At 38.4% G+C, this 13,700-nt stretch overlaps 3 protein-coding genes across 3 annotated transcripts; all 3 read right to left on the bottom strand.

Annotated features, from left to right (window-relative positions):
• Positions 1 to 646: 646 nt before the first annotated feature.
• Positions 647 to 1,927, bottom strand: LOC120416181 (uncharacterized). Its single transcript, XM_039577866.2, has 2 exons — positions 1,766 to 1,927; positions 647 to 1,703 (listed from the first exon to the last, which is right to left on the bottom strand). The coding sequence occupies exons 1-2, from the start codon at positions 1,812 to 1,814 to the stop codon at positions 1,288 to 1,290; spliced, it is 465 nt and encodes a 154-aa protein (XP_039433800.1). The 5' UTR covers positions 1,815 to 1,927; the 3' UTR covers positions 647 to 1,287.
• A 4,073-nt stretch (positions 1,928 to 6,000) lies between these two features.
• On the bottom strand, positions 6,001 to 6,835 carry LOC120416186 (uncharacterized). The gene is made up of 2 exons (XM_039577870.2): positions 6,607 to 6,835; positions 6,001 to 6,540 (listed from the first exon to the last, which is right to left on the bottom strand). The coding sequence occupies exons 1-2, from the start codon at positions 6,818 to 6,820 to the stop codon at positions 6,131 to 6,133; spliced, it is 624 nt and encodes a 207-aa protein (XP_039433804.1). The 5' UTR covers positions 6,821 to 6,835; the 3' UTR covers positions 6,001 to 6,130.
• A 4,793-nt stretch (positions 6,836 to 11,628) lies between these two features.
• LOC120416180 (uncharacterized) lies at positions 11,629 to 12,290 on the bottom strand. The gene is made up of 2 exons (XM_039577865.2): positions 12,133 to 12,290; positions 11,629 to 12,072 (listed from the first exon to the last, which is right to left on the bottom strand). Exons 1-2 carry the CDS (start codon positions 12,179 to 12,181, stop codon positions 11,690 to 11,692), a joined length of 432 nt encoding a protein of 143 aa, XP_039433799.1. The 5' UTR covers positions 12,182 to 12,290; the 3' UTR covers positions 11,629 to 11,689.
• Positions 12,291 to 13,700: the final 1,410 nt, after the last annotated feature.

Raw genomic sequence — 13,700 nt, 5'->3', positions numbered from 1 at the left:
TATTATCATAATAAAAATTATAAGAGTAGGCAGTGCAGTTCATGTGAAATGGAATTAAATCTAGAAATTTTGGAGAAAGCTTGACATTTCGGTCAAGTAGGTTTCCCATACTGATGGGCTACATATTTCAGGGTGTAATATTACATGAAATTTCATAAAATAATGAAACATTTATTTTACACCCAGGCCTTTTACATGAGGTAACAAAGAAAATAAGATAAGCAAATAATTCAAATATAAAAAAACAGATCAACAATGATTTGTTTTTGTCATAAAATTAATATATTATTTGTTTAGTGTTTGACTTTCGGGAGTCCAACGAACTTTCTCGTTCCATACATCAGAGTTCGATTGTTCGCCACAACGACTTGTTGTCAAAAGCCAGCCCTTTTTTTGTTCGTCACCCGCCATAATGGGCACACTGTACACCCAAAAAAATAAATAGGCTGTCCATTTTTCGAAAACATAATAAATTATGCAAACGACGACAACCGATTAATAAAGGAAGGACTCCCCCCCCCCCATTCCCATCCCTGTAGGAGGGGAAAGGCAGCACCATGACATCATAACGACACATAGAAGAAATTGAAAGAGGGAGCTCTGTCGCGTTCCAGCACGGAATAATAATGAGACGGTCGTGACCAGGTCTTCGTCTAAAAGATCCATTTTATTGTTGTTGTTCACCGATGGAGGTTGATTGCAAGCAGGAAATTTGGAAGTTAGTTTTTATTTTTCTTCTCTTTTTCTTTTCTGATTGGTTAAATCGATTGCTTTGCTAGTTGTAATATCTATGTACTAACCACACTGGGGAGGAAAAAATGTTCAACATTTTATTGTGCGTTGTCCGCTTTTGCGTACAAAGTCGGTTTTTGGTATATCCTGCGATGGCGTCATTGTCTGTGGGTTCTTTTTTGGGGGGGGTTCGAGGAGAGCAGGACGCGGCTAGCCTTTTTATGGTTTCGATGGGGAGATGCGATGTATCGATTTTCCATAAAAACGAGCTCCTCCCGAGTTGGGATCTGCTTGCGATGTGAGATGAGAAGGGTGGTGGAGGTTGACGCCACACGTTAAAGCACTGTTTTCCTTACATACTAGTCGTTTGAACTTTTAGTTCCTCTGAGAAGGCCAACACACACTGATGAAGCTGATCTAATCGAAACTGGTGGTTCCGGGTCCTATCGACCCGGATGTTGGAGGTTTTTAGGGTGATGACACTGGTAAATAGAAATAAACTTGCACGCACACACTGAAGCGTATAGAGATGAGAATCGTCTCCAGGCAGCATCCTTAATTAAGAAGGTAGGCCAGCATGGCGACCACGGTGAGTCCGAGCAGCTTGAAGCTCAACCCGAAGCGTTCACCGGAGTTGCATCCGTCCTCGGTGCACTGGCTGCAGAACGACTCCTTGGTGTTGCTCGAGCTGAACTTGCCGTCGCAAACGTTGAGCGAGCTGTAGATGCAGCCCTTGATGATGGTCGACGTTTCCGAGTTGTTTTCCTCGTACTTGAGGTGGTAGCACTTGTAATCACCGGACGGGATGCTGATGGTGCTGGGTTTGACCGCAAACAGCAGTGCGGTCGAGGCCACCGCGGTCGTTATTCCGCACTCGGTGATCTCCGGCATCTTCTCCTTGTCCTTTTGCTCCGCCTTGGCGCCATTCTTCTCCACCTCGACACCCTGCATACACTTTAGGGCGGTAATAGCTGGTACAAAAAAAAATACTTTTATTATTTATTCAAATTTACAATTTATTGAAAAAACTCACATTGGAAGCCAATTGTGGCCAGAATAACTCCAACAATGAATACTTTCATCTTGAATCGTTTATTTCCTTCTTCTCCAAAAAAATCTCTCAAACTGCGAAATACACCTTTTCCAGCCAACGGTCGGATCACAAGTGACCCCTCGTCAACGCCGTCGTAGAGGCCAACCCAAGCGAATAACCCAGTCTGCAGTCTGTCTGTAGTCGTGCTTCCAGCTCGCGCACACCACATACTAGCACGTTTTATGTGGCTTCATCATACGGGCCAGGGAGGGTTGTGTATTTTTACGACATGATGTAATGAGCGAGACTTGCTCGAACGTCTTGGCACGGCACGGGATGATCCCCAGCGGCAAGTGTTGCGCAGATTTTGCACTAGACAGTGAACTCGCCTTACTGCGATTTTACCGATTCGGACATTTAACCCAAAATTTCAACCTTTCAAACAAAATCTTCAAATTCAAACAATACCGTCTACAATATCAAGACGACTCAAACCCCACTGTAACCACCCGAACCAAAGGCGCCGCTAGGTCGAGAAAGATTTTTTGCTTGTCTATCAATGTGAGGGTGGAGCGGGACCGGCGACCGGCCCGCGGAATAGTTTGGACAAGTAAAGAGAAATACACCAATATCGTGACAGGGGACGCCGTCGCCGATGAGTCATGGAGTTTCTCGGTAAAAGATGCGCTATCATGGTTAAATTGGGCGGATTTGCGTTTTAGAATGATAACCGGGAATTGTTTAATGGTGTCCGGTGATTAACTGGAGTTTACGCAAGTCGCACCTTGCTCGGTTTTGGAGGAGATAATAAAAGTGTTTTTTTTACTGACTCTGATTCATCACAAAGTCAAAGAAATATATTTATCAATCATTTAAGTAAAATTTTAAAATCGTTGGGTCGTAAGGGCCACCCTAACTTTTGCGCAAGCGCAACTGGCACGCACACCACGCTGCTTTATGTAGCCATTTTTGCTGTTGTATGTACTTACCTACGGCAGTTGCAATTATCGCGCGCGCGTTATAGACACAAATGTTTACAAACATGCCGGTAGATTGCACCTGCTGCATCTCAGGTGGAGTGATGAGAAGTGACCGGTATCACGGGAGAGTAATAAAGATATGATTAACTCTTAGTATTTTATTTGAAAAGCAGAAAGTATTCTATAATAGAATGCTATGTTTTGAGAAGTGAATCTATACCAATTTTAATAAAAGTTCAGACAGGGATTTATGGTAGTTCAATTTGAATTTTGTTTGTAGCTTTTACTAAGAAGCGAAATAATTGAATAGATTGAAAACATGAAATACTTTGAGATAACGCTAATTTAAGTGTTTATCTTCGCTAAAATGTTACTTTTGAAGTCCTCATCTCACCTAGGAAAGTATATAAAATCATTAAAAATTCTTGACGAATTGATCATAGGGTAAACTAAATGTGGATTTTATTTTCATAAAATGTTTTATTACATTATTTTTTCCAAGGATTCCAATACAATCCAGACTTGAATATCAAAACTTTAGATTATCCGCAGATCAATTATCCAAAGGTTTTGTTGAGGATTTCGGATTACAGTTCAAAAGTTAACGGTGTAAAAAGGAAAACAACATTTGTTCCGATATTTTCCAAAAGTGTGCATTACCGAATTTGTCATTATTTTTTTACTATGGAAAATTTTGACCAATTTTGTCAAAAACATTGTTTTGGCCACATGAAATGTGGTCTTTATATTGGTTTTTTTAAATTAAAAATAATACTATTTTTTCGAAAATTTTCTAATTGTCCATAACCCAATTTGTTATTATTTTGTATTTTGCTAAATATAATACTACTGACCAAGAAAAGATGACAAAAATGACTGCGCAGGCGAGGGGAAGCATGAAGTTTGGGGTCCCCAGAAACACGTGCACTTTGAATTGTTCAAAAATATTTAGGCACGGCCGAATGAGTTTTCTCCAAAGTTTGTATGGAGAATTAGTACTGTTCGCTACTCAAACATATTGCATGCAATTTATTGCTTGTATGCAACAGCGACGAACCGCCCTAATTCTCCGTTCAATCTTTGGAGAAAAACCATTCGGCCCCAAACTTCATGCTTCCCCTCGAGTTGAGCCTGCGCAGAAATTTTGTTGGTCGGTGTAACCAGAACTATGGGAATTTTGTCGAAATCCAAATCTTCTATGAAAGGTGATAAATTTAAAAAAGTTGATTTTGTAAATTATTGATGTACTCACCAAGGATACCGACAGTTAAACCAAACATTTTGTTCCTAAAGAAATATTTTATTATTATTTTATATTGCTAGAACTCTCAAACATTTTGGTTATTTGCTCACTATGATATTTTGCCCAGTCTCAGTTAAAATTTAGTTTTTTTTATAATAAGCTAATAATAAAAAAAAACAATTATTAACAACTATTGCAAAAAACACATCTCACCAAATCTTTCGATTATTTATTGGCTTTTTGCATGTATTCGGGCGTAATCAATCACAAACAGGAGGCATTTGCAATAAATCAGTCACTCCGGTGGTTTAAGGGTATTCGTCTGCCTATAAAATCACTCGAAAAATGAGATTCTCAATGAGAGTTCCTAGACCCACAGTCCCGCATGCATAGAGTAGAGCGGGGTGCATGTATGTGTACAAGTTATTTCCTCATCATGAAAACTAAATTGGAGATTATTTTTTACTGAAATTAAAGATATTTTTTTTTGTAAATTGATTTATTTGAACGAAGTAGTACAAATATAACTAAAGTCTCTTTTTTCGGGTAAAAACACCTTACTATTTTTGCATGAGTAATATTTTTTGGTTCTATTTTGGCAAAAATGATATTTTTCAGTGATTTTGAATCAATTCTATCAAAAATAAAAATTATCAAATGTGCTTGAATTTTTCTTATACAAAATGTATGGAAAATTTTAGAGTATACCTTTATAGCCTATCTACAATCACTTAGCTTAGAACATCTAAGTAAAGTAGTTACTTAGGAAAGTCTGCAACTTACGTTCGTCATCCACAATCAACTTAGAAAAATTGCTGGGCTGATATACGTTGCTATGCAGTTGTTTGTTTACCTTTGATATGGAAACGTCAACTAACCGTAGATTTTGAAATTTACAAACCAAACGTCAGTTTCTAATTTGATTACTTTTCCATTGTAGAAACTCAGATTCATTTCCATTGATTCAAATTCCTAAGCTAAGTGAAATTTTCTAAGCTAAGTGATTGTAGATAGGCCATTACCAACATTTTTTTTGGCAAATGGTTAGCAAGTTAATTGGATAGACTAAGCACTATTTAAATGGTTTCAAAGATTTCGTGAAACTAATGTTTTGCAAGCCCTATTTTGTAAACTTTAAATATTACATCAAGAGGCCCAAAAAGTGCCTTTAACTTACACAAACTTTATTTTACTTTGCTTTTGTTTTGACCCTAAAACAATTTGAAACCCCAAATATGAGCTTTTTACGCCAAAATCAAGTATCAAAATGGTGCGTTCCTTGGCCCCGTTGTACTCTATCGACTCAGGATCATCTTTTTTGCAAATGTCTGTAAAAGTGAAAATTGTAAAAAATATTTTGTGATTGGTATTTATTTCAAAACATTGCATGTTTCTAAATGTATATTATTTGAATTTCATCAGAATACAGTAAAATATATAAACAGTTTGAGTAGAAGATTAAGATGCCACATTCATCCTTCTTCAAAAAGTCAAACCATCCACATTAACGACCCCCAGGTCTTTTGTGGTCTCTATTGCAAGTTACTGCTTGAATCTAGGAGTCCAAAGGCTTGAATGGGGAGAGCACCCAAACATATTTTTACACCAAGGAACCTTTTACTCCAGGGTTCGAACTGACGACCTTCGGATTGCGAGTCCAACCGCCGCCAGCGATTCCACCGGAGTAGGCTTGGTTTGATGTGTTGTTTGTACTTATGGCATGGAGAGAACTCCTACACCTGGAATGACTTAACGGCCTAACAACCAAGGCAGGGACCGACATTTTACTTCCTCATCCGATAGAAGGTTGGAGCAGATGGGAATCGAATCCAAGGTCTTCCGCTTACGAAGCAAACAGCTTAACTATTCAGCCAAACCTGCTACATTCTTCTTCATAGAATGCGGATTGAACACGATTGAGGATGGAGGCAGAATGGAATGTAGGAGCTGGAAACGGATACAAGGGCTTTTCCGGAATTGCACACAGAGTGACCATCACCTTTGTTTAGATCTACGCCGGATTCTAACTCAACAGAGTTTTCGTTTATTCTGATACAGTTCAAATTGTGGAGTATCGATATGTCCTGTCTTCTTGCTCCCTTATTTATAAGCATTGTCATTCAAAATAACAAGCCAACCACACTACCTCAACAGGTACGCCAGCCCCACGGCCAAACTGAGCAGCGTCAAGCTCGACCCAAACCGTCCCCCGGAGTTGCACCCGTCCTCGCTACACTGGCTACAGAACACCTCGTTCGTTTTCTTCGAGGTAAACTTTCCATCGCAAACGTTCAGCGAGCTGTAGATGCAACCCTTGATGATGGTCGACGCATCCGAGTTCTTGTCCTCATACTTCAGGTGGTAGCACTTGTAATCTCCCGATGGGAAGCTGATCGTGTTGGGCTTCACCGCGAACAGCAGTGCCGTCGAGGCCAACGCCACTCCCGCGCCGCATTCGGCCACTTCGGGCATCTTTTCCACCTCGTTTCCCGTGGATTTGTCGCCATTTTTGTCTACGGTAGCACCTTGCATGCACCACAGGGCAGCGATCGCTAAAAGTTGGAACGATTTCTTTGAGAATAGATTTGAAGGAATGAATTTCAGCAATCGTAACTCACTCTGAAAGCAAATCGAGGTCACAATCATAGAAACGGTCAACACTTTCATCTTCACGCTTGAAATTATGATCGAAGCACTACTTCTCAAATCTACGACTGGACTGTAAGTGATCGGTCGCGGGCAGTCGGGTAAAGGCCAACCGAAGTCGTTGATCTGAACTGTGGTGGTTGTTGTGGCGGCTTTCGTAGACTGTTGTTGGAGCTTTTTTGCCATTTATTATGTAACAAGTGAAATTAATTTTGCTTCGTGTTTTGCTTTGGCTTTGCTTTGGTGCAGTCGGGCTTGTTTGGTTCAAAACATACTTCTTGAGGACGCCTTACGGCTAGGTTATTTTGTTTTTCAACAAAGAAGATCATTTAAAATTCCAGCATCTTCTTAAATTTATCACGGTTCGCGAAGATCTGGTTCGAATTTAACGAAAGTATAAAAATTAGGCAAACAAAACTTGTTGGCTTCAAGCAAAATTAAGCAAACACGAATTTTTATTCAACACGAAAAAGAGTTAGCAATAGTTTTCTGGACTGCTAAAGGACTTCACTGCCCATGTTCACATAAATGTCCCATATGCAAAAACAGCAAACAGCAGGTTTGTCCCACGATTTTGAACCAAACTGCATCAATAACTCAAACATTATTAATTCATACGGGACATTTATGCGAACAAAAAAAAGTCTAAAAACTAGGGGAAATATGCCCATTTTAATCACTCTAAGCCGTTCGACAAATTCTAATCACTTTTGCCGTTTTCCGCTATTAAATTAACATTTTCAGATGTTCAACCATGGAGAGTTGCTTGCTCACTTTTATGTGAGTTATTTATTACTTTGGAACAATCGAAAACACTTTAAGAAAGCTGTAGGGGAAAGTGGGGCAAGTGTAACAAGCTAAGGAAATGCTCGTTATAACCCATTAAAAACGTTAAAAAATCTGTCGGATTTTTTAGAATCATCTTATTCCAGGTCTTGACTGAGACTTTGATAGAACAAGTTTTTAAAAAAATCTGTTTTTTAATGTAAAAAATTGATTTTAAAATTATTGATTTTTCGTACGTTCTACTTAACTAATGGGGCAAGACGAAAACCAGTTGGGGCAAGAGGAACAATGCATGAAAAAACATGCTAATTTACTAACAATTGAACTATTATCACTTAGATACATCAGCTTAGAATGTATTTGAAACGTTTCTTTCATTTTTAGATTAAAAAATAATATTTTACTAAAAATTTTACCGTCTTTACGAAAAAAATATTACTTAGATGTCAATAAAAAAAAAATTAAAAAAAAAATCAAACCATCCACATTAACGACCCCCGGGTCTTTTGTGGTCTCTATTGCAAGTTTCTGCTCGAACCTAGGAGTCCGAAGGCTTGAATGGGGAGAGCACCCAAACCTTTTTTACTCCAAGGAACCTTCTACCCCAGTGTTTGAACTGACGACCTTTGGATTGTGAGTCCAACCGCCGCCAGCGATTCCACCGGAGTAGGCTTGGTTTGGTGTGTTGTTTGTACTTATGGCATGGAGACAACTCCTACACCTGGAATGACTTAACGGCCTAACAACCAAGGCCGGGACCGACATTTTACTTCCTCATCCGATGGAAGGTTGCAGCAGACGGGAATCGAACCCAGAATCATCCGCTTACAAAGCGGACAGCGTAACCATTCGGCCACGCGCTGCCACTTAGATGATAAATAGTAAATTTTCATGATATTATTATATCGCGTATGGACAATTTTTTAAACAATTGTTTATCAGTTTCTAAGAACTTTTTTGTATTTTTTTCACAATAAAATATGTTGCTGCAGCAATTGGTATTTTTTTCCATACTAAAAATCCATATGGTACACTTGCCCCACCTTAACAAGATTTATTAAAAGCTCTCTACAAAAATAACCAAAACATAAATCATACTTTATAATACGTGCAAGTCATTGGTAGGGACACTACTGATCTAGGAAAAATAGCATTTTGATAAAATGAGCCTTAAAATGAACCCTAAGCCTTATTGTGTACTTTCCAAATATTATAAGGAAACAAAGGTTTTGAAAAAAACTTTATTTAATTTTATGCCCCGTGGCGTTTACGTCGTTTTGGCGGTTATGTGGTAGTAGAATCAGCTAATTGCATTGCTAGCAACAATTCCTCATACAGGAAATAATCAAAATTGTAAAAATTACGGCCTTACTAGTGATTGTTCCTCTTGCCCCATATGGTCGTCTTGCCCCATCTTCCCCTAATTCATGATCAAAGTGCTGATAGGTCGATAATAGAAATAGGCTGAAAAAGGGTATGGTCCTACATGATATAGAACAAACATTTTTCATTTAGTTCAAACCAATAAGGTTAATTATAATAAAAAAAAGTTACTTACCTGATGCGGTCACGTGACATACAAATCGAAAAATATCATGAGTCAGTCTGTAAGGAAAATGAGAAAAAAAAAAATTCAAATTGGCTCAGCAGTAAAAAAAAAAAAAATATTACCTCTTCTTCAATGTAATTTACCATAATAGTGTAATTACACATTAGGAGTTGTAAATTCACACGTTTTTCTGTGCAGATTTCCAGGTGTAATATTTACAAGTGAGTAATTCTCGCTGAAAGTGGACCACTATTTACACAAGGTGGTCAAAAATCAAAAGCAATGTACTTTTCCAATAGCCCCCACCAAGTTATGAAAGAAACCATGTTTGGTTGGTTGAATTTGTCCTCACCTCGGCGCCACGAAGCTAAAACATTTTTTTTAATTGGTAATTTTTTGACTTAGGCGCGTCTACAAAATTGCTAATAACTTTGCAAAATTTCAACGAACCCTTGATGTTTAGGGGTGTTTTGGAAAGGAAATGAGCAGAGCTTTCGAATGCACTTGTCAGAAAAATACCGTTCCATACATTTTTTAGCCATAAAACAACAATGTATTTTTAAAAGTCATTTTTGAAGGCCGGCGCCCCGCTTTATCGAAAAACTGACAAATCCATTCGAAAGCTGAGACGATTTCACATAAAGGACCAATAAATCTAAGGTGTATGTTCCTCCTATCTTTTTTAATCTTATTTTGATTCTGAGAGCGCAGCGCTCCGTTCGTATTTCGGGCGCCCAAAATGTTGCATTAGCTTGCCCCAATTTAAGGTTTTGTCAAACAATATAGGTGCTCACTTTTTAAATGATAGTTTATTATCCAAGGATCAAGATGCACTATCGTTAATTGACCAATATTTAAGGTTTTGGGTTCTGCCAGGCAATTTAATGTCGAAAAGTTGTTTTGTTTACTTTTTTTGTTGTTAAATGCTTATTTACAATTGGGTGGACATTTTTACAGTAAAACTAATGAATGTAGCATGTAGGAAATTTCACTACGAACATTTTTCTAGAGGAGAAAACGTAATTTCGATACTCCAACGCAAAGATATTTGAGTTTTAGTGAGAAAAAAGTGTACAGATTTCCCAGAATTAACCAGCACGAACTATTATTTACATGCGGCATATGTTTTGGAACCCAAAGTATGGTTTCTTATAGTTATTTAGGTAGCTGAATTCGGATTTGCAATCAAATTTCAGATAAACAGTAAACAGTGATATTTGAGCCACGCCTAAATGTTATTTGCATGTAGTGAAAATAGTTGGGAGCGATTTTTCTATTCCTTGCAAAGTTATGGAAATCGTCATTAATTAATGACTGACGTATACAATCGTTCCACAAAATCATAAAAAAATTCCTTTCAAAATCTAAAGTTTTCATTTATTTTAAAGTTTACATTGAAACCAGCCAAATCACAAAACGAGGTTTTCTGACATTCTCAAATCAATCAGAACTTGAAAAAAACATTCTTCATAAAAAAATCCGTGAGTAAAATATCAATTAAAGGTAAGCAAAAGATGTAATATGACCGAATTCTCTAGCGATTAAAATTACAGCATATTATCGCAAATAACTTTTGGGTGTGGCTCGAAATTTCACTGTTTATCTGAAATTTGATTGCAGATCCGAACTCAGCTACCTAAATAACTGTAAGAAACCATACTTTGGCTTCCAAAACATATGCCGCATGTAAATAATAGGCCGTGCTTGTTAATTCTGGGAAATTTGTAAAATCGGCACTTTTTTTCCCACTAAAACTCAAATATCTTTGCGTTGGAGTATCGAAATTACGTTTTCTCCTCTAGAAAAATGTTCGTAGTGAAATTTCCTACATGCTACATTCATTAGTTTTACTGTAAAAATGTCCACCCAATTGTAAATAAGCATTTAACAACAAAAAAAGTAAACAAAACAACTTTTCGACATTAAATTGCCTGGCAGAACCCAAAACCTTAAATATTGGTCAATTAACGATAGTGCATCTTGATCCTTGGATAATAAACTATCATTTAAAAAGTGAGCACCTATATTGTTTGACAAAACCTTAAATTGGGGCAAGCTAATGCAACATTTTGGGCGCCCGAAATACGAACGGAGCGCTGCGCTCTCAGAATCAAAATAAGATTAAAAAAGATAGGAGGAACATACACCTTAGATTTATTGGTCCTTTATGTGAAATCGTCTCAGCTTTCGAATGGATTTGTCAGTTTTTCGATAAAGCGGGGCGCCGGCCTTCAAAAATGACTTTTAAAAATACATTGTTGTTTTATGGCTAAAAAATGTATGGAACGGTATTTTTCTGACAAGTGCATTCGAAAGCTCTGCTCATTTCCTTTCCAAAACACCCCTAAACATCAGAGGTTCGTTGAAATTTTGCAAAGTTATTAGCAATTTTGTAGACGCGCCTAAGTCAAAAAATTACCAATTAAAAAAAATGTTTTAGCTTCGTGGCGCCGAGGTGAGGACAAATTCAACCAACCAAACATGGTTTCTTTCATAACTTGGTGGGGGCTATTGGAAAAGTACATTGCTTTTGATTTTTGACCACCTTGTGTAAATAGTGGTCCACTTTCAGCGAGAATTACTCAAGTATGTATTTTTTTTGTACAATGTTGATAAAGTTAAGCATAGCATATTTTCCAAACAATAAAAACAACTTAGGTTTCCAACTTTTGTCCAAGATTTATTTATTTCGTCCCATTAAAACGCCCACCCTTCAACTCTCACTCCTTATAGTACCCTCCCCACAGCGTCAGCACCGCCACCACCAGCAGCCCCAACCCGCCCATTCCCAGCTGGCGGGAAGTTCCGTTGCACTCATTTTCACCGCAGGTGTTGCAACTCTTTTGCTCGGCCAAGATCGGAACTCCCGCGCAGACATCCGTCGAGTCGTACGTGCAACCCTTGATGGCAAGTCCCGTCTTGGTGGCCGCCGGTTCCACTACCAGCTTGTAGCACTTGAAGCCGGTGCTGGGAATGACCTGGAGGGAGGGTTTGTGGGCGAGAATCTGCGCCAATCCGGCGGTGGCCGATAGGGCGGTGCACTCAACCACGTTTTCGTTGCAGTCATTTTCCGCCGCGCAAGAGTAGCAGGTGAGGCCCGTTGCTGAAAGATAGTAAGTTTAGAATATGTTTCAAGATAAAACATTTGATTTGAATTACTCACCAGTGCTAAGAATGCACAACGAAGCGATCGAAAGCAATAGATACTTCATGGTTCGTCTTGTTTCACGAAAAGCTAGCACCAAAATAACCTGGCTGGCAGGTTTTTGAGCTTAGCGAGGGGTTAAGCTATTGCCTATCAGCAAAACCAGATAAGTCATATCAATGGAACGACAATCGAAAGTATCCGTTAAAAGTTTGTCACCCGCGATAAGCAGATAAGTTAGGCAATAATTCCAGCGATTAAACAAAATTCACCTTTGACTAGATGAAGTGGGACAAAATATATAAATCCTTATTGATCCAATTGAACCAACTGGTGAAATTATAGAGAACCTACTTAATTTCTAGCATACGCCTTTTCTTAAAAACTTGCCTGGGAAGTTTCGCTATGCAAATATACTTTTATTTGATCCAGTACAGGGTTTCTCAACCTATTTTTGAGGAGTAAAATTACATTAAAAAAAAGTTATTTTCCAAAGGATTACAAATACGGTTGGAATTTATTTTTTTTCGACTTGATTCTATGACACCATCAAATCGTCTTTTAAAGTTTCTTGTGACTTTTTTAAATGATATGCTAAATGTTTGAAAAAAAAACATATTATTTTTCCTTGAAACAAATTTTGGTCATTTGGCCATTTCGGTCATTTTGGTCAATTTGGTCATTTGGGTCATTTTGATCATTTTGGAAGCGTTTATGGCTAAAAGGCTCGTTAATAAAGACAACTGAGTTCAATTTGTTGGGTGATGACGCGCGGTCAATTATGTGGCATTGTGTGTGAAAAGAAGAGAATTTTATTTCGTGTTTCATCCTGGTTGGCTTGCCCACAAGCAGAAGAAAATCAGTTCAATTTGTTGGGTGATGACGCGAGGTCAATTATGTGGCATTGTGTGTGAAAAGAAGAGAATTTTATTTCGTGTTTCATCCTGGTTGGCTTGCTCAAGTCCTTCCTACATCATCGTTGATCGGGAGGCACGACGTCGTGTGAATTGTTGCATTAAAATAAGTTTAAGTGTTACTGTAAATGACTGTAAAAAAGTCCTTCCTATATCATCAATGTCGTCTGGGTAATCGTGATGAAAAATTACATTTATTCAGTATTTAAATACCTGTGCGCGAGTGTTTTGGTGTGCTAATTAGAAAGACCTTCCCATAGCAACGTTGCTCGGAAGGCTCGCCGACGGGTTTGTTATGAAAGTCCTCCCCATAGCATCGTAGCTCGGGAGGCATCGAAAAGCCAATACCTTATCCTACTAACCCAAAAAAAATAATCACGTGATGCTTGAAGGAGATGCTGTGGATTCAACGGTCTCAAGCGGTATCAACAAGTATATAACGAAAAACTGTGTGCTTGATGAGTCTGCAACTTCAACTATCGGACTAACATTCCTCCCTTTTGTTGAACTGCAGGCTTCTTGGGAGGGCGCCGGTATTGACTAATAAAGTCGGGGTCTTCAGGGGTTAAACAGTGAACGGATGGTTGGCTCCCACTGATCATTTTTGATTCATTGTTTAACTTCAGCTGATCTGTCAATAACGGAGTAGCAGCTCATTGGCAGTCAACCATG

This window comes from Culex pipiens, chromosome 3 (genome assembly GCF_016801865.2).
Source record: "Culex pipiens pallens isolate TS chromosome 3, TS_CPP_V2, whole genome shotgun sequence".
Taxonomy (NCBI): Eukaryota; Metazoa; Arthropoda; class Insecta; order Diptera; family Culicidae; genus Culex; species Culex pipiens.
Note: the sequence above shows the minus strand (reverse complement) of the source record. Positions and strands in the feature narration are given on the sequence as shown.